This window comes from Thalassophryne amazonica, chromosome 12 (assembly GCF_902500255.1).
Source record: "Thalassophryne amazonica chromosome 12, fThaAma1.1, whole genome shotgun sequence".
In the NCBI taxonomy this organism is placed as follows: domain Eukaryota; kingdom Metazoa; phylum Chordata; class Actinopteri; order Batrachoidiformes; family Batrachoididae; genus Thalassophryne; species Thalassophryne amazonica.
Genome location: NC_047114.1, coordinates 101,637,421 through 101,658,466, shown reverse-complemented (window position 1 = coordinate 101,658,466; position 21,046 = coordinate 101,637,421). Strand labels below are relative to the sequence as shown.

Below are 21,046 nucleotides of genomic sequence, written 5' to 3'. Positions count from 1 at the left end.
AATTGCGGCTCATTTTGTGATTTTAAAGTTAATATAAAAAAATATTTAAAGAATTGACAACAATGCACCCACTAAGTTAGTGCTTTTTTTTTCATAAGGAGTGTGTGTGACTGGGGGCAGTGTTGTGTGATGTGCATGCTACTACACCCTATGTATATGTTTGAGTGTTATGAGGGGCATTCTATTTACAATACATAGTGTCGCTACAAGTTTTTATTTGTTAAGTGATGTTTAACATCTTGGTTGTATTTATTTGTGATATTTGATGATTTTATATGTGTCATATTTATTCGTGGTCAGGGACTGCAGATGTAAATTAGCCTAAGGCAACTCTGGTGCAATGCATCAAATGGTGACATTTATGTTTTTAATTGCACATGGTCCCTTTCAAATAAATTGAAATTGAAATTGAAATTTGACCTCCATTCACTTAGACAGCTGACCCTCCACATTTAAACATGCAGGATTACTTTTCTGCTTTCTTAAGTCCCTGTCACATCGGGCCTGCATAGAGTTGCATTGTGCTGCATATCTAGTACGCAGGAATGGCTTCTTAAGTTGCACGCGGGGGGGAGAAGCTTGGCTCCACAACACTGTTTTTACAGACTGCCTGGACACGCAGATGGATTTGATACATTGGAAAAGGTCCAAATACATTATTTCCAGGCGTTAATAGACTTTATTTAACGTGCCACAATCATGAGAGAACTTTAGGAGGTGAAGCCGGAGCTGCAGTTGGCGATCACAGACGCGATCCGTCCGTGAAGAGTTATACTGGACATGGACATGTTCTCTCGCTGGCGATCCGTCCGTGAAGAGTTATAGTGGATGCGGAAGCTTGGCCCGCCTCTTCTTCCGTGGTTTTGAAGCTTCACTCCAGCAAAGTCCAGTAAGATGAATAAAATCAATCAATACAAGTATGTACTGATAAAAAAAACCTAAAAGGACTCTTCACCCTGGCCTAGGGTTGTGTAGAATTGTGGAGTCTTGGTGTAGAAGAGCGCAGTGTTACTTAGACTTACATACAGCAGCGGAGTTGTTGTGTAGATTTGCATGGAGCACTGCATCAGTGCTCTACACTGAAAGGCCGCAAAAAAGAAATTAACATGTTGAATTGTTTTCTGTCCATTTCACGGACACCTTTGCCTCCCTCAGCGTTTCGCCACATAGAGCTGCCTAAACTCAGCATAGTCAGTACGCCACATGACGCAACTCTACGCTGGCCTGGTGTGAAAGGGCTTTACTGGATGTGGTGTCTGTGTACAGATGTGTTAAAGTTATTTTCAGAACCTGGATGTCTTTTCAGAACTAAACAGAATGATCTCCCAGCAGCAGAAAGGGGTCCTACCTGCCGGGCAGCATTTTGGAGATGTGGGCCCAGCGGTTCCCCATGGCTTTCTGGGCCTGGCAGATGATGCGGTCGTCCTCCAGCGTCCAGCTGCTCTTATTCACGCTCGGGTCCAGGTGGTTGTGCCAACGCTCGCGGCACTGCTTCCCGTTACGACTCTGCAGGTGCTTGGCGATGACCGACCAGCGCTTCACGCCGTACCTGTGAACCAGCTCGATGAGCTGCAGGGAGACCAGAGCACATCGCCTCAGAGTGGTGAAAACAAAGAACTGCACTCAGTGAAATGTCTTGATGTTTCAGCTGGACGTTCAGCTCACACACGTTTTTGTACAGCCCGAGTGAGGCGAGTGTAAATCTTTGCAGACACGTTACCGTGCAGCACAGGACACCCCGTTTGAGTCTGAGCTAGAACCAGAACCCCAAGCGTCTGTGTTTTGTCTTGTGTGTCTGTATCGTGTTTCATATCGTGAACCTTCTTGTCCTCGTGCTGTTTCCAAGGACCTTTGACAGGCTCTGGATTCTTTATGTGCCTCCACCGCTGCTGACACTCCCCTTCTGACCTCTGACCCTGGCAGCAGACACACACAACCACTGACTGACAGAGAGAACATGTAGAGAAACAGCGACTGCTGTCATATCGTCTGTAACAGGGTGCTCTGAGTCTGGGACAGATACTCTGTCACGTCTGCTCGTGTTGAGGATGAAGGAAGAAAATAAACTATCAACCGGCCTCTCATCTGCAACTAGAGAATGGCTGCTTGTCATCCAGAGGAGGCTCCTCCCCTCTAAGATGACAGACAAGCTGTGTGCAGGACAAAAGTGGGAGAACAAACCCTCACAGCTGCATTTCAACTAAATCTGATTAACTGACACTCAGTGTTTTCTTTATGAAAAAAAATTAAGCTGTGCTGTTTGGCTTCGAGCATCTAACATCACAGCACATGTCAAATCATCGAACATCAGCCACAGGCGCAACCACCCCGGGCCCTGGATGGCAACCACCCAGACATACAACCAGGCTAATCACCCCTCTCCAAAGTCACCATCTACCTACTGCAGCCAAGTGAAACCTGGACGTGTCCTTATCCTTGTTCAGGTGACACGTGGATGTGTCCTTGTCCTTGTCCAGGTGTAATGTGGACGTGTCCTTGGTCAGGTGACACGTGGACGTGTCCTCGGTCGGGTGGATGTGTCCTCGGTCGGGTGACACGTGGACGTGTCCTTGGTCGGGTGGACGTGTCCTCGGTCAGGTGACACGTGGACGTGTCCTTGGTCAGGTGACATGTGCCCGTGTCCTTGGTCAGGTGACATGTGGACGTGTCTTTGTCCTTGTCCAGGTGTAATGTGGACGTGTCCTTGGTCAGGTGACACATGGCCTTGTCCTTTGTCAGGTGACACGTGGACGTGTCCTCGATCGGGTGGACGTGTCCTCAGTCGGGTGACATGTGGACGTGTCCTTGGTCGGGTGGACATGTCCTCGGTCAGGTGACACGTGGACGTGTCCTTGGTCGGGTGACACGTGGACGTGTCCTTGGTCAGGTGAAATGTGGCCGTGTCCTTGGTCAGGTGACATGTGGACGTGTCTTTGGTCAGGTGACACGTGGACTTGTCCTTTGTCAGGTGAAATGTGGGTGTGTCCTTGGTCAGGTGACATGTGGACGTGTCCTTGGTCAGGTGACATGGGACTTGTCCTTTGTCAGGTGATGTGGTGTCTGATGTTTCCTCACAGAGTCAGTGATCCTTCTCATCTGAGTCTCCTAAGTAACCGTTCATTGGGCACAAAGTAATTCCAGCAGGACCCAGATATCCTCCACAGAGACCTGGGACCAAAGACATCTAGTCCTCACCTGAGGACACTGGTTAGAGTCCAAGTCTGAGAAGCAAACAGTAAGCCAGGAAGCACCAGAACCCTGAAGACTTGGACCTTCATTAAAGATATCAGCATCACCAAACACCTCTGACCTTTGACCTCATTCCATAAGATCTTCCCAGGTGTGTCTGGATCTCAAAGGCTGAGGATCCAGAGACATTAAGGTCACTAAAATAAAATGAAATCCTAATTCTGTTGAGATTCTGAGCATCTTCAATTTAATTTAGTTTTTTATATATGTATTTTATCTTTCATGATGTGAACAACAGAAAATAGAGTACTCACTGTAAAGTGAAGGGAAACAGAAGACCAGTTCCTTGAACCAAACTCCTGGACCAGCTGGTACAGCTTGTGGTCCTGCAGAGGATGAAGACCTGAGTGTGGAGTCTAATTACATCACACTAACACTGTGCAAATGTTTTAGGCACCACTGGCTTCATTTTTAAAATGCAGTCTTTGAATTTTTTTCTGTTCTTCATCAATGGGTCAACAATACTTCAAAAAAAAAATAATCAATGATCAGTTTGCAAACTTAAATTTAAGTGATTTGGTTTCTTTGTGGGCAGCACGGTGCCTTACTGCTTAGGACTGTTACATCACAGCAAGAAAGTCATGGGATCAAGTCCCACCTATGGTCTTTCTGTGTCCCGTCTGAATGTTCTCCACGTGTTTGTGTGGGTTTCCTCCAGGTGCTCCGGCTTCCTCTCACATCCAAAGACATGCAGGTTAGGTGGACTGGAAACTTTAAATTGTCTGTGTGTTTGTCTGTATGTGTCCCTGTGACTGACAGACTGACGTACTGTCCAGGGTGAACCCACCTCACGCCCTGTGACTGCTGGGATAGGCTCCAGCCCCCTGTGACCCTTAATTCAAATAAGCGGTTGAAGATGAGTGTGTGTGTGTGTTTGGCTTCTATGTTGCTGTACAGTCCAGTACAAATCAATCAGGAATAAAATGACTGTAAATCCTGATTAAATACAACACAATTCTCATAAACAAGTGGAAAAAACTACCTAAAAGAAATGTCATTTTATCAATGAAAAAGTTTTTAAAATGTTTTAAGTATATACAACCCCAATTCCAATGAAGTTGGGACGTTGTGTAAAATGTAAATAAAAACAGAATACAATGATTTTCAAATCCTCTTCAACCTATATTCAATTGAATACACCACAAAGACAAGATATTTAATGTTCAAACTGATAAACTTTATTGTTTTTGTGTAAATATTTGCTCATTTTGAAATGGATGCCTGCAACACATTTCAAAAAAGCTGGGACAGTGGGAACAAAAGACTGGGAAAGTTGATGAATGCTCAAAGAACACCTGTTTGGAACATTCCACAGGTGAACAGGTTAATTGGAAACAGGTGAGTGTCATGATTGGGTATTAAAGGATCATCCCCAAAAGGCTCAGCCGTTCACAAGCAAAGATGGGGCGAGGATCACCACTTTGTGAACAACTGTGTATAAAAAATAGTCCAACGGTTTAAGAATAATGTTTTGCAACGTTCAATTGCAAGGAATTTAGGGATTCCATCATCTACAGTCCATAATATAATCAGAAGATTCAGAGAATCTGGAGAACTTTCTACATGTAAGCGGCAAGGCTGAAAACCAACACTGAATGCCCGTGACCTTCGATCCCTCAGGCAGCACTGCATTAAAAACCAACATCATTGTGTAAAGGATCTTACCACGTGGGCTCAGGAACAACTCAGAAAACCATTGTTAGTTAACACAGTTCGTCGCTACATCTACAAGTGCAAATTAAAACTCTACCATGCAAAGCAAAAGCGAAACATCAACAACATCCAGAAACGCCGCCACCTTCTCTGGGCCCGAGCTCATTTGAAATGGACAGACGCAAAGTGGAAAAGTGTGCTGTGGTCTGATGAGTCCACATTTCAAATTGTTTTTGGAAATCATGGATGTCGTGTCCTCTGGACAAAAGAGGAAAAAGACCATCCAGATCGTGACCAGCACAAAGTTCAAAAGTCAGCATCTGTGATGGTATGGGGGTGTGTTAGTGCCCATGGCATGGACAACTTACACATCTGTGATGGCACCATCAATGCTGAAAGGTACATCCAGGTTTTGGAGCATATATTTGCACAAAAACAATAAAGTTTATCAGTTTGAACATTAAATATCTTGTCTTTGTGGTGTATTCAATTGAATGTAGGATGAAGACGATGCAAATCATTGTATTCTGTTTTTATTTACATTTTACACAACATCCCAACTTCATTGGAATTGGGGTTGTCCGTGCCCAAACATGTTGCACAGTAAACACAGTGTCTTTGTTATTCATGACAACATGAGACCAGACACATGAACTACTTTAAATCAATGTTATATTTCTAATCCAGCGACAATCTCATCTAAACAAGATATTTAAACTTCAGAATATGAAAACAAAGTATCGGTTTTTAAATTTCCCTAAACCACTGACAAACATCTACAGATGGTCCTAACCCGTTTAAACCTGCAGTCCATTTGATTTTATTTTTTTAAATAATTAAGTCAGATTTCTTCCGCAATGTCATTTGCTGACCTTCATGAAAAGAAATCACCATATTTACTCTGGAATCTCCCAATAACAAACATGCTAATATAGCTGTAATTTGTGATAGACTACAGAAATAAAGCTACTTCATAATGAAATTTCAGCAAAGTAAATGCTGTCTATTTTACAATAAAAATAAAAATAATAGTAATTTAATTTTAAATAATCAAAAAGATGCAAACATGCATGTTTGTTTCAAAGTAGTTATGTACAAATAGATATGAACTATTAGTTTTTAAGTTTTCCTAATGGCCCAGTCACACAGCACTTAACGAAGGGTGACGAAGCCCTGACGAAACAAGAAATCTGGACTTTCATTGACTTTTGTTGGTATCGATTAACCTTTGCGCAGCTTCATTCCTGCAGCTGGAGCTTCGTCAGGATTTTTAAACTGTTGAAAATTTTGAACGAAGGGCAACGAAAACCTCAATTCATCCGTGTTCCGTTTTGCTGTCGTTCTTGACGTTTTTTAATCGTTTGTTTAGTTTTTGTCACGTTATTGTTGAATTTGACTTCGTTGGAGCAGCTGAGTGTTTTCACACAGTGCAGAAGCCGGTTTGTAAGCACTGAGGCTGCTGCTGCGTTCATGTACCGTTGGAAATTACAGGACAAACTCAGCCTGCTTGCTTGGATTTTTTTATCTGTGTGGGGGGGCAGCTTCAATGGGCTCAGGCACCTTACATAGGCCAGAATTAATCTTTTGTGTGGATACAATTAATTATTTTGCCACAAGCAACTGCTGAATTTGAAACAACAAAAAAGTTGTGTATTTTCCGACGGTACCTGAACACAGCGGTAGCAAGAGCAGCAGCTCCTGTGTGCGCTCATTATTTTTTATTAAATATAACAATATGAGTGTAGGAATGATAATCCAGCCCTTCTGTACATGTGGCAAGAGGTAGATAATTAAAAATTACATAAAGAGCTGTTCTGGAAGGCAGAATTCACATTGTGGATCAGTGATCAGCTGGTGGAAATAACTGCACATGTGAGTCAATGCACGTTCACATGCACTGATTTACTGCTCTGATATATTCAATCATCTTTACACTTATATTTATTCCCTATTTTGACAGTTCTCTGTTATAAATCAATATATATGGCTTAGTAACGTAATACAGTGACACAGCAGTGACCATGGCGCACCAGAGTTTTTTTTTTTAATTGGAGCGAGTGCACAGCAGACAGTGAGGGTTCTGATGATGATGGAGATGATCCCTCTTTTGTTCTGGGCAGGGAACCAGAGCAGGTGATCTCCACAGCTTCTCCAGGACTCAGGTGTTATGAGCTCCGTCCCAGCGCCCAGTCCTGGAACACAGAGATGCAGACACACACTGCTCCAGCTGTGGCTCCAGCGACATTTCAATTAAAGAGTTGAGATCGTTAGCTTCGGTTTTTTAAGTTCCTCTTTCGTCCCTTTTGTGCTCTTGCTTCGCAGGCTATTCGGTGATAAAGCTCTTTCCTCCACCTTTTCTCAACAAATTGTGACTTATTTTACTTTTTCCCTTCATTCAGGAATCGTCGTATGCCGTGTGACTGGGCCATAAAGAAGAGAAAACCTCCTTATACGATACAGCTGCACCATCTTCCTGATTTGTTGTAATGTTCACCTTCTTTGAACTTACCTCGTATTTTGACCACGCACACTTCTCTGGGCTCAGTCTGGAATGGCGTCCATCAAAGTGTTTATGTCGCCATCTGTTGTAGTGAATCTTTGTGCTGAGACACAAGCAGGAAAGTGTTTTGATATGTTTTGTTGGTGATGTGTTGAAGATCTGACAGTGAGGTCCAAGTGCAGGATGGAAATATCATTATGCTGAATCAAATCCTGAGTCTTATCTCTGGACTTGTTGTGTCACACTGAAGCCCCATAGTATACAAATAATGAATGTTTATGAGTTCAATGGTACGAATATTTCATGAGATGAAAGCTGGGAAAAACCATTTAACTCGGCTTCGCCTTGTTGAATGGTTTGTTCCAGCTTTCACCTGCACACCACGTGTTTTGGGGGAGGGGGGCACATGAAACACACGAAAGCAACATGTGTTGGGGTGAGCCGACACACTGGCAAGCCACGTGTTGTTTTGCAACACCACACTCGTGGGGGCACTTCGACAAATTTCACACCCAGCTCGAAAGTACTCATCTGCTCACTATTTTCGTGCTGACAGCACAAATGGCAGCACATTTTCTAAGTGTCCAGCGAGCGGTACTGAATGTTCATGTGTCACCTGGAATTTCGGTGACACATGCCGCGAGAGGGATCAAATGGGCACTCACAGGGCACTCTCTGTCTTTAGGCCACTGGTGTGTGTGAATAGTTGTAGCAACAGCTGTATGAGGTGTTAGAGGCAGCTCTGATTTTTCACGAATAGCATGCAATTCCTCTTTGGTGCACTAGTCAGCTTCAATCATGTTATGTGTGAAGGGGCCCTTAGTGAGGTGACTGATAAACCTCAGTGATAAACCATGTGTTTGCCCATTTCCACGCACAGACTGGAATTCATAAAGTCTCTGTGGCAGATTGTATTCTTCAGTTCCTGCTGCACGCGGCTTCATAAATGAAAGTGAAATATCACAAGATTTTAACAGACGTTTACTGTATTTATTAATGTGTAATACTAGCAAAATAATGTAAAACTACAGCTCTCACTCATAGCGATTATAGTCTTTTTTTTACTGAGGAAGCATTTAGTTCTCGTGCATAATACACACTTTAACACTCGTGTTTAAGAAGTGGCGGTACACACTGTGTACACATTGGTAGTTATGGCACGCCCACTGTGACCTCCAGACAACAATCTGCTGCTGCAGCTCTTCACCACATTCAAACGGCTCATCTGTACATTCAACATGAGGTAAATATTCAGACCTGGCTTTGTAAACAGACCTCAGTCGTTGGTGCTAAACAACAAGAAAGAGGCGTTCCTCAACACTGGACCTGTACGGTGCCACCACACAGGAACGCTGAAGTAAGGAGCTGCTTTAATCATCAGTCAATTCACACCTTTTCTTCTCATTTATGGAGGTAAATCTGCACCTCTGCAGCTGAACGCTCCATGCTTCCCAATATGATGAATAATATTTCATCCTGTTCTGTGCCAAGAGGAAGCATTTTACTTTTATTATGTCTCATACTTGTACACTATTAGATGGGGTTTGATGTGATGGGGGTGTAACCTCACCAGGACCTGAGGGGTTTGATGTGATGGGGGTGTAACCTCACCAGGACCTGAGGGGTGTGATGTGATGGGGTGTAACCTCACCAGGACCTGAGGGGTGTGATGTGATGGGGGTGTAACCTCACCAGGACCTGAGGGGTGTGATGTGATGGGGGTGTAACCTCACCAGGACACGAGGGGTTTGATGTGATGGGGTGTAACTTCACCAGGACCTGAGGGGTTTGATGTGATGGGGTGTAACCTCACCAGGACCTAAGGGGTTTGATGTGATGGGGTGTAACTTCACCAGGACGTGAGAGGTTTGATGTGATGGGGTGTAACCTCACCAGGACCTGAGGGGTTTGATGTGATGGGGTGTAACTTCACCAGGACGTGAAAGGTTTGATGTGATGGGGTGTAACCTCACCAGGACCTGAGGGGTTTGATGTGATGGGGTGTAACTTCACCAGGACGTGAGAGGTTTGATGTGATGGGGTGTAACCTCACCAGGACCTGAGGGGTTTGACGTGATGGGGTGTAACTTCACCAGGACGTGAGAGGTTTGATGTGATGGGGCTGTAACCTCACCAGGACCTGAGGGGTTTGACGTGATGGGGGTGTAACTTCACCAGGACGTGAGAGGTTTGATGTGATGGGGTGTAACCTCACCAGGACCTGAGGGGTTTGATGTGATGGGGTGTAACCTCACCAGGACCTGAGGGGTTTGATGTGATGGGGTGTAACTTCACCAGGACGTGAGAGGTTTGATGTGATGGGGTGTAACCTCACCAGGACCTGAGGGGTTTGATGTGATGGGGGTGTAACTTCACCAGGACGTGAGAGGTTTGATGTGATGGGGTGTAACCTCACCAGGACCTGAGGGGTTTGATGTGATGGGGTGTAACTTCACCAGGACGTGAGAGGTTTGATGTGATGGGGGTGTAACCTCAACAGGACCTGAGGGGTTTGATGTGATGGGGGTGTAACCTCACCAGGACCTGAGGGGTTTGATGTGATGGGGTGTAACCTCACCAGGACCTGAGGGGTTTGATGTGATTGGGTGTAACCTCACCAGGACCTGAGGGGTTTGAGGTGATGGGGTGTAACCTCACCACGACCTGAGGGGTTTGAGGTGATGGGGTGTAACCTCACCAGGACCCGAGGGGTTTGATGTGATGGGGGTGTAACCTCACCAGGACCTGGTTGGTTTGATGTGATGGGGTGTAACCTCAGCAGGACCTGAGGGGTTTGATGTGATGGGGGTGTAACCTCACCAGGACCTGGTTGGTTTGATGTGATGGGGTGTAACCTCAGCAGGACCTGAGGGGTTTGAGGTGATGGGGTGTAACCTCACCACGACCTGAGGGGTTTGAGGTGATGGGGTGTAACCTCAGCAGGACCTGAGGGGTTTGAGGTGATGGGGTGTAACCTCACCATGACCTGAGGGGTTTGAGGTGATGGGGTGTAACCTCACCAGGACCTGAGGGGTTTGAGGTGATGGGGTGTAACCTCACCACGACCTGAGGGGTTTGATGTGATGGGGTGTAACCTCACCAGGACCTGGTTGGTTTAATGTGATGGGGTGTAACCTCAGCAGGACCTGAGGGGTTTGAGGTGATGGGGTGTAACCTCAGCAGGACCTGAGGGGTTTGAGGTGATGGGGTGTAACCTCACCAGGACCTGGTTGGTTTAATGTGATGGGGTGTAACCTCAGCAGGACCTGAGGGGTTTGATGTGATGGGGTGTAACCTCACCAGGACCTGGTTGGTTTAATGTGATGGGGTGTAACCTCAGCAGGACCTGAGGGGTTTGAGGTGATGGGGTGTAACCTCAGCAGGACCTGAGGGGTTTGAGGTGATGGGGTGTAACCTCACCATGACCTGAGGGGTTTGATGTGATGGGGTGTAACCTCACCAGGACCTGGTTGGTTTAATGTGATGGGGTGTAACCTCAGCAGGACCTGAGGGGTTTGAGGTGATGGGGTGTAACCTCACCAGGACCTGAGGGGTTTGATGTGATGGGGTGTAACCTCACCAGGACCTGGTTGGTTTAATGTGATGGGGTGTAACCTCAGCAGGACCTGAGGGGTTTGAGGTGATGGGGTGTAACCTCACCAGGACCTGAGGGGTTTGATGTGATGGGGTGTAACCTCACCAGGACCTGAGGGGTTTGAGGTGATGGGGTGTAACCTCACCAGGACCTGAGGGGTTTGAGGTGATGGGGTGTAACCTCACCACGACCTGAGGGGTTTGATGTGATGGGGTGTAACCTCACCAGGACCTGGTTGGTTTAATGTGATGGGGTGTAACCTCAGCAGGACCTGAGGGGTTTGAGGTGATGGGGTGTAACCTCACCAGGACCTGAGGGGTTTGATGTGATGGGGTGTAACCTCACCAGGACCTGAGGGGTTTGATGTGATGGGGTGTAACCTCAGCAGGACCTGAGGGGTTTGAGGTGATGGGGTGTAACCTCACCAGGACCTGAGGGGTTTGATGTGATGGGGTGTAACCTCACCAGGATCTGGGGCTTCGGCTGCTCATCACTGCGGCTCGCTGGACTCTGACACACTGAGGATCTGCAGACATACACATGACGTCACACAGTGGGAATCAAACCTTTATTTTGGCTCTGCTGCTCTCTGTCTTTGTCTATAAATGTCTTTTTTCCAGTCGACTGCTTCTTATTTGGTTTAAACTGGATTTAAACCTGACAGTTTTCACTGGGTTTAAACAAACTGTGATGAGATCGTTTGGCTTTTCAGTTATTTTAATATTATCCATCTGGCACAGATCAATTAAAAAAAACTTTGAAAGTTCCTCCAACAACTAGTTTAACACCACTTTAAACAACAGAAAAATAGTTTTAACTGAAACTGTGCTGCACCAAGGACACACTGTTCCAACATTCACAGACGTCACCTGCACCGTGACGTGCTGACACACTGCAGCCTGTTTACAAAATGTAAGCAGTGCTGTCAGCACGTCTGAACACAACACTTGGTGGCGCTCAAAACGCTTTTGATGATGTCTTACATTCACTCATTGACTGATGTTCATGTGCTGCTTTGGGCATCGGCACACCAGAATCAATGCGGACCTTGTTCAAGGACACCTTAGCAAGGTTCTTGTCTATCAAGGAATTGAACTTATGACCCTGTGGTTACAAAACTGTTAAAGGTTTGTGTTGGTTGGATTTAAATTGATCCTGACAGCTGATTTTTTTTTTTTATAGACTGTTCTTTGGCTTCTTAGTTTGATAATCTATTAAAAGCATTTTTAATCACTTTGCAGACTGATTATAAAGCTAATTGGAGATTATTTGAAAATAATTAGCTGCAGCTGTAATCTATATGAGACTAATTCTTTGACAGTTCTTTGATTTCATAAGTTGGTGTCCTTACATTGTTTTAGTTTTTAATTATTTTGTATTTTAAAGTCAAATCATAAATTCTCAACAATTCATTTAAAAAAAAATAACAGCAACACTTCAAAAAGTGACCCCAAAACTACATAATCCACTTTTCCCCATCATCAAACAGCTGAATGATTTTAACTTCTTGCCTTTTATGGGGTTGAAAGTTGAACTTAAATACTGACAGTAAATTAACGGCTTTAGCCTCGAGCTGCGGTTGGGTTAGCATTAGCAAAGTTAGCGAATTGACAAGATTAATAAAAGTCTGTGTAAGGCACGACAAACTTTTAGTCAGTTAAAAATACCTGCTCTTTATTTATTTAGAATTTAAATTTGATCAGTGAATGAATGATGCTGAGCAGATCAGAAAGAACTTACCGACAACGAGCTGGAAAAAAAAGCATCACCAGGGAGAACGGCTAATGGTACACGGGCTCCGCTGATTGGCCAGCTGCAGCATGACGTCACAGAAAGCCAACGGCGAGTGCAGGTCGACGGAGGACACAGGTGTGTGCACGCTGTGCGCGCGCCCCTTGGGGGTTGAGTGCCTTGCCCAGAGGAGCAGAGTGATTTTCTGAGATTTTGAAGAAGCTAATCTCTCTCAGATGTCAGTGCAGCTGTAAAAAACTCAGAAACTCTGCTGCTCCATACAAAGAAAATCTCGATCTGTATTAGACGAATATGATGTCCACCAACTTGCTGAATGAAAAGCTGAAAGCTGATCTTACGAATTATCCTCTACAATCTTTTTATTGTACTTCTCTTAGCGCTTCCCATTAGGGGGCGCCACAGCAGATCAATCGTCTCCATCTCACCCTCATCCTCTGTGTCTTCCTCTGTCTCAATAGTCCGTGGGCCAATTCCAAAAAGAGCCTTATTTATTGAGTTGGTTGCACCCCCCTGCAACTTTGGTTTGATGGTACCACATTGTTCCTGGGTCTACTGGGATGACACTTTCACTTGCTGTCATTCGCACAACCCGTCAAGGCTATTTGAAAACAGCCGCTTTATAATCGAGGGGTCCGAACGGCAGCAAAAAAAGCTGAAATATGTAATAAACATGTCACCACTGGAAACAGTTATCCAGGGAGGTTCAAAATGTTATACACATAAACAAAACTTGTATATTCAGTGAATAAGCGCCTTGGTTTTCATTATCCATTGTGTAAAATATTGATATACTGTCCATTTATCTGAAAAACACGCAATATTCTTGCGTTTTTTTTTTTCAAAAGTTTCATTTTAAGTTGTTATTATTAAGTACCATCTGTATATAACTTACAAGAAACAACACAGATCTATTCACAGGTTCTTTCTACTATCCTTTCATTCTACAGATTGTCATGAGCCATGGCTGAACCATTGATAAACCTTCACTCTATGGACAGAGTGGCAATGACACAGACCTTGTGCGCTACAAACTTTTCTGCAGCAAGAATGCACAAACCTGTCATCTTCCATCCACAAAAGATGCCCTCAAGTACCATGTGAAGCGTGCAAATTACCAGGCATGCATCTGGCGGTCATCACTTGACGCTGATGGTACGACACCAAGCCCTGATGGTCATGGTTGCGACCTCAGCAATGGCACAATATCTATACACTGGATGGATAAGCCACCTGCACCGAAGGCACTCCTGCAGTTGGTTTCTTGCAACTGTAATACTGGGCAGTGTGTGAGTGGTCGGTGCTCATGCCGCAAGAATGCTCTACCATGTACTGATGCATGTGGTGGCAGCCAATGCACAAACATCCATAAAACAGACCAAGTGGAATCCAGTGATGATGATGAGGATGATTATGAGGACTATGATGATTATGATGACAATTAGAGTGACATTAGAATAACATGCAGTATTATATGTATGAAAATGCCTGCCCAAAACATTGTACTACCACTAAAGTCAAACCATGCATTTCCTATTATCTACAGCAGCTGTTAATAAATTTTGTTCAAAGCTATGTTTAGCTGGTAAAGTTGATCATGTTTATGTGGGTGATTCTTTAACTAGGGGCACTATTGACCTTGTAAATGTAATTTCCACCACACCATTGCCTTACAATATAAAGCGCCTTGGGGCAACTGTTGTGATTTGGCGCTATATACATGTGCTCTGATGTCACTGTTTATCTCCATAGAAACTACCCAAACAATCTTTCATACAAACTGTTTAAAGGGACATTAGTGTTGTGGTGGAAATTACGGCAATAGTGTGGGACAACTACATTTTGTTTAAAAAAATCACAACAGTTGTATGACATTGAATACCCCAGTTATGTTTTGATTATTTTACTGATATTTTATTCAGAGATATTTTAAAACATTAGAAAAAACATTTCTTTACCATTCATTTTTATCATTGAAGATCAAAAGTCTGGGTGTGGGACAAGCACAAAACGGCAATATTTGCATATAATGATGCTGAAAAAAGGTGAAAAAGTCATCATAGACTACTAGAACAAATTTCTTAACACACTTTCATTGTAAAGATAACTATAAAAGTCTGAAATTTCCCCTTTTTTCTGTTTTTCATACAATATGATCAAAGGACATAATAAGTGCCCGTAGTCTAAGAATCACCCATGTACGAGGTCTGTTAGAAAAGTATCCGACCTTTTTATTTTTTTCAAAAACCATATGGATTTGAATCACGTCTGATTGCATGAGCCAAGCTTGAACCCTCGTGCGCATGCATGAGTTTTTTCATGCCTGTTGGTTGCTTCATTCGCCTGATGATGTTCTGTGCTGATGTCCATGTCTTTTCACAATTCCTGTGCTAGTCAGAGGACATACTGGATCAAGACAGCGTCCAGTTTAGAAATGAATGGCACATTTCACTGTTACAGGAGTTTTTGTCATGGAAAGAGGAACAAAGGCGGAGGAATTCCGCGCGTCACGGCAGAGCTGCATGGCGAAAAGAAACGCAGTGATGAAGCCTCACAGGACATGTTCTGGCATGTTCAGCTCATGCACAATCACAATCGGATATTCACACGACTGGAAAGCAACCGGAATCCATCTGAAATCCACCTTTAAGCCGTCCTGTGAGACCAACACCGAGGTGGTTTTGTCCCGCATAATGAACGGCTCTGTGGCGCGTCCCTCGGCTTCTTTTTCCATGAAAAAAAAAAACTCCTGTAACAGTGGAATGTGACGAAAAAGTGCTGACGTCCACATCTTCTGCCTTTTTGTGAAAGTCAGACGAGGTGCCGGATCAACAAAGCTTTCACGTTGGAAATGATCTGGTTGTTTCAGCGGGGTGTCAGCCTGTTCATCGGCGCTGGGAGCGTGCTGCACTCTGAGCAGTTGTGGGCCGTCCTTAAAGGGGCAGTAACACCCCTTAATCTGTTTAATCCCCATAAAATTGTCCCCAAAAGCCATATTAATTTTTTGAACGGTGTCCATCTGGAGGTCTCTCACAGTTTCTGGAAAAAAAATTGATGCAGCAAAGCTCCAAATCGTTCAGACATTTATTTGCAATAAAAAACAGATGAGAGGGGTGGACCAGTGCTCACACAAAGCCTGCTCACAGGTGAATGAAGCAACCGACAGGCATGAAAAAACTCACGCATGCACACGAGGGTTCAAGCTTGGGTGACGCAATCACACGTGATTCAAATCCATATGGTTTTTGAAAAAAATAATAAGGTCGGATACTTTTCTAACAGACCTCGTATTTAGTAGTATTACTTTTCAGCCAGTATGGCCAGTGTCAAAGTCATTCAGTAATAAAATTGACATGTTTTCCAGAAAATCGCTTATTATCTGATTATCATTAATATGGGGGTAGGGGTAAGAAAATGCTTATAACACCACTACTGCTGATGCTAGGATGTCTATATTTCATATGGTATAGTAAGAATAACATAAGAATAGATCTGTGTTGTTTGTTTTACGTTATATACAGATTGTACTTAATAATAACAACTTAAAATGAAACTTTTGAAAAAAAAACGCAAAAATATGGGTTGTTTTTTAGACAAATGGACAGTATATCAATATTTTACACTATAGATAATGAAAACCAAGGTGCTTATTCACTAAATATATAAGTTTTGTTTATGTGTATAACATTTTGAACCTTCCTGGACAACTGGTTCCAGTAGTGACATGTTTATTACATATTTCAGCTTTTTTAGCTGCCGTTCAGACCCCTCGATTATAAAGTGGCTGTTTTCATATAGCCTTGACGGGTTGTGCGAATGACAACAAGTTAAAATGTCATCCCAATAGACCCAGGAACAATGTGGTACCATCAAACTAAAGTTGCAGGGGGGGTGCAACCAGAGTGCACATTTCTGGAATTGGCCCACGGACTACAACAACCACCATATGTCCTCCCTCAACACATCCGTAAACCTCCTCTTTGTCCTCCCTCTTCTCCTGTCTGTTGACTCCATCCTCAGCATTCTTCTCCCTATATACCCTGGGTCCCTCATCTGCATGTGTCCAAACCATCTCAATCTCACCTCTCTGACTTTGTCTCTAAACCGTCCCATGTGAGCTGATCCTCTGATATGTTCATTCCTAATCTTGTCCGTCCTCGTCACTCCCAAAAATAATCTCAGCATCTTCACCTCCGCCTTCTGTCTTTTTGTTAGTGCCACCGTCTCTAAGCTGTCCACCATAGCTGGTCTCACTACTGTCTTGTAAACTTTCTTCTTCACTCTTGCTGATATTTTGTGGTTACAAATCACTCCTGCCACCTTTCTCCACCCACTCCACCCTGCCTGCGCTCTCTTCACCTCTCTAACACACTCTCCATTACTTTGGACAGGTAACCCCAAGTATTTAAACTCATCTACTTTCACCACTTCTACTCTTTGTAACTGCACTATTCCACTGGGCTCCCTCTCATTCACACACATGGACTCAGTCTTACTCCTGCTGACTTTCATTCCCCTTCCCTCCAGAGCATATCTCCACCTCTCCAGGTTAGACTGAACTTGCTCTCTACTTCCACTACAGATCACAATGTCATCTGCAAACAGTAGTCCATCTGTAGTCCATGGAGACTCCTGTCTGATCTAATCAGTCAACCTGTCCATCACCATTGCGAACAAGAAAGGACTCAGAGCTGATCCTTGGTGTAATCCCACCTCCACCTTGATTGAGTCTGTCATTCCTACTGCGCATCTCACAGCTGTCACACTGTCCTTGTACATGTCCTGCACTACACTCACATACTTCTCTGCCACTCCAGACTTCCTCATACAATACCATAACTCTTCTTTAGGCACCCTGTCATAAGCTTTCTCTAAATCTACAAACACGCAATGTAACACCTTCTGGTCTTCTCTATACTTCTCTAACAGTATTCTCAGAGCAAACATTGCACCTGTAGTGCTCTTTCTCAGCATAAAACCATATTGTTGCTCACAGATCTTCACCTGTTTTCTAAGCCTAGTTTCTATTACTCTTAGCATAACTTCATGCTGTGGCTGATCAACTTTATGCCTCTGTAGTTACTGCAGTTCTGCACATCACCCTTGTTCTTGAAAATAGGAACCAGCACACTTCATCTCCACTCCTGAGGCATCCTCTCACTTTCCAAGATTTTATTATTAAGCAATATGGTTAGAAACTCCACTGCCATGTCTCCAAGACATTCCCATGCCTCCATTGGAATGCCATCTGGACCAACTGCCTTTCCATTCTTCATCCTCTTAATAGGTGCCCTCACTTCATTCCTTACAAATCTCTTGCACTTCCTTATTTACTCTGTACATCATCCAGCCTTTTCTCTCTTTCTAATTTTCTTCATTCATTAGCTCTTCAAAATATTATCTCCACCTTCTCAACACACTCCCCTTGCTTGTCAGCCCTTTACTACCTGCATCCTTTACCACCCTAATGTGCTGCACATCCTTTCCAGCTTGGTCCCTTTGCCAATTGGTACAAGTCCTTTTCTCCTTCCTTACTGTTCAACTTTTGTACAGCTCGTTAAATGCCTTTTCCTTTAGCTTTTATCTCCTTGTACTCCTGTCTACTTTCTCACACTCTCCTTGCTTGTCAGGCCTTTACTACCTGCATCCTTTACCACCCTAACCTGCTGCACATCCTTTCCAGCTCGGTCCCTTTGCCAATTGGTACAAGTCCTTTTCTCCTTCCTTACTGTTCAAATTCTTGTGCAGATTGTTAAATACCTTTTCCTTTAGCTTGTATCTCCTTGTACTCCTGTGTACTTTCTCCATCTCTCTGACTATCCTAATTCTTTTTTGGCAACCTCTTTCTTCTTATGCTTCCCTGGACATCTTCGTTCCACCACCAGGTCTCCTTGTCTTCCTTCCACTGTCCAGATATCTTACCCAGTAATTTTCAATTTCAATTTCAATTTATTTTCATTTATGTAGTGCCAAATCACAACAGAGTTGCCTCAAAGCGCTTCACACAGGTAAAGTCTAACCTTACCAACCCCCAGAGCAACAGTGGTAAGGAAAAACTCCCTCTGAGGAAGAAACCTCAAGCAGACCAGACTCAAAGGGGTGACCCTCTGCTTGGGCCATGCTACAAACATAAATTACAGAACAATTCACAGAACAATTCACGGACGAATATACAAGAAATGCTATTGGAGCACAGGAAAGGAGGATCGCCAACATGAATACAACTCCCATCTCTGGATGGAGCTGCAAACAGAGACAAAAAAACAGAATCAGGCATCAGAAAGACAAAAAATACTGTATAATTTGCCAGCATTAAACAACAAGAAAACAGAGAAATACTAAGGTGATCGCCAGCCACTAGCCCTAAACTTCACTAAAAGACCCAGAATTTAGGTAAAGTTGAGGCCGCGGCCCACTCCAATTACTTACCAGTACCTTCTTGTCTGTCTCCCTCACCACATCTGCAGTACTTTTCCAGTTGTCTATAATTGCTTCCTCTCCATTCAGTGTGTCTCTCACCGCTCATTAAATTTCACACAGCAGTCTTCCTCCTTCGCCTTCCACCATCTGATCCTTTGTTGAGCTGCCACTCTGTTCTTCTTCTTTACCTCTAAAGTCATCCTACAAACAACCATTCTGTGTCATGACCCATTTGTGGGACAAATGCATTGATGACATTCATCACCACCTCTTCAATTTCCAATATACATTACATAATTTTTGAATCACCTCGGGACCTGCACTGAAGAGGTTGGTCGGTTCGTTGAGTGTGGTGTCCGACGGGAGAGTTTTGGAGAAGACAAACTGGTCGGGGGAGGTAGGCTGGCTGGCCGCAGTGTCCCTGGTAGGCATAAGAGCATTTTCCCTTTTGGAACTCGCTGGGGGTTGTAGTGTGGGGAGGAAAGTGGGTGAAGTGGGTCGCCGTTTTACGGTTGCCTTGCCGGGTTTATGGGCTGTGGTGCATAAGAACCCCTCACGAGTACTCCCCTGAAGACTAGGGAGGAGTTAGCTGGTTTGTGGTAGGCCGTCGGGGCAGGTAGCAGTGGCTATGCCTGTCTGGTTGTTGGACCCCGGTGGCATTAGCTAGCAGCTTGACTGGGATTGTGGTGGCGTGTGTGTTTTCATGGAGACCGCTAACGAGGGAGGAGGGAGCTCTTGGGTCAAGTCAGGGAAGAAATGGAAAAGTAAGAGTGGCAGTTCATCTCAGGAGCCAGGACTGGAAGGCAAAGGGAGCGCCACTAAAGTCATGAGAATGGACTCACATAAGGAATTTAAAGTTATTTTCAAACTGAAGAATGAGTGGCTTACTTTCAGTTCTTTTAATCCTATTGGGCTTGCTAAAACGTTGAAGGCTGAATTAGGGGAGGTGGAAAGTGCACGTATCTTGGCTGATGGGAAGTTGCTGGTTGTTTGTAGATCTGCGGCACAGGCGGCGAAGGCTCTTTCTTTGGAGTCGGTTTGTGGTAAGCAGATTGAAAGTTTTGTCCCTGGCGCTAGAGGTGATGGTTTCAAAGGGGTCGTGTACAGAGTGTCTTTGGAGATGACAATGGATGATCTACTTAGAGGTGTGGAGGGGGCCAAAGTGATTGCAGCTTCTTGAATAAAGGTTTTCAAAGAAGGGGTGAGGAGAGGTACAACTACTGTTGTTCTGACCTTTCAGGAAGATGCGCTGCCAGACAGAGTGTTCCTGGGCTGTCTTGCTTTTAGAGTGCAGCCATATAGAAGGCCACCGCTTAAATGCTTTAAGTGTCAGCGGTATGGTCATGTTGCTGCAGTCTGTCGGGGGGCTCGGAGGTGTGGTAAATGTGGGGGAGACCATGAGTTCTCAGACTGCACAGTGGTGGTGCCGATGTGTGGGAGCTGTGGGGGAGGCCACGTTGCTGGCAACAGGGAGTGTGAGCACTTCAAGACAGCGTTGAAAGTACAGGAGTATAGGGAAGTAAATGTGGGAGTATCATACGCGGACGCTGTTAGGCGCATTGCAAAGTGCAATAGCACTGGAGGACAGGTGCGGTTGGAGCAGTGTGGGCCTGCACCTATGCCATCTGCACCCCAAGGGTCAGTGCTGGTGAACACTGTCAGTTTTTTAGCCTTCATTGTGGAAGTCCTTAGTGGGGTGAAAGTGGCAAGGAATAATTCTGATGTGGTTAGAACTGTTGTCGAGGCTGCGGAAAGGGTCTTGGTGGTTGCTGAGGTGGATCTGGCATATCTCCATAACCTGGTTTTTGCCAAGGACAGAGTGATGAGCAGTGGTGTGATAGATTCTCCGTGTGGAGATGATACTTAGACTACTGATGTTT

The 21,046-nt window shown here is 44.4% G+C and overlaps 1 protein-coding gene across 1 annotated transcript; it reads right to left on the bottom strand.

The window, feature by feature from the left end:
• Window positions 1-1,344: 1,344 nt before the first annotated feature.
• LOC117521350 (myb-related protein B-like) lies at window positions 1,345-20,565 on the bottom strand. Its single transcript, XM_034182642.1, has 6 exons — window positions 20,400-20,565; window positions 11,463-11,523; window positions 7,412-7,505; window positions 3,504-3,575; window positions 1,821-1,916; window positions 1,345-1,569 (listed from the first exon to the last, which is right to left on the bottom strand). The coding sequence occupies exons 1-6, from the start codon at window positions 20,563-20,565 to the stop codon at window positions 1,345-1,347; spliced, it is 714 nt and encodes a 237-aa protein (XP_034038533.1).
• Between the last annotated feature and the right edge of the window lie 481 nt (window positions 20,566-21,046).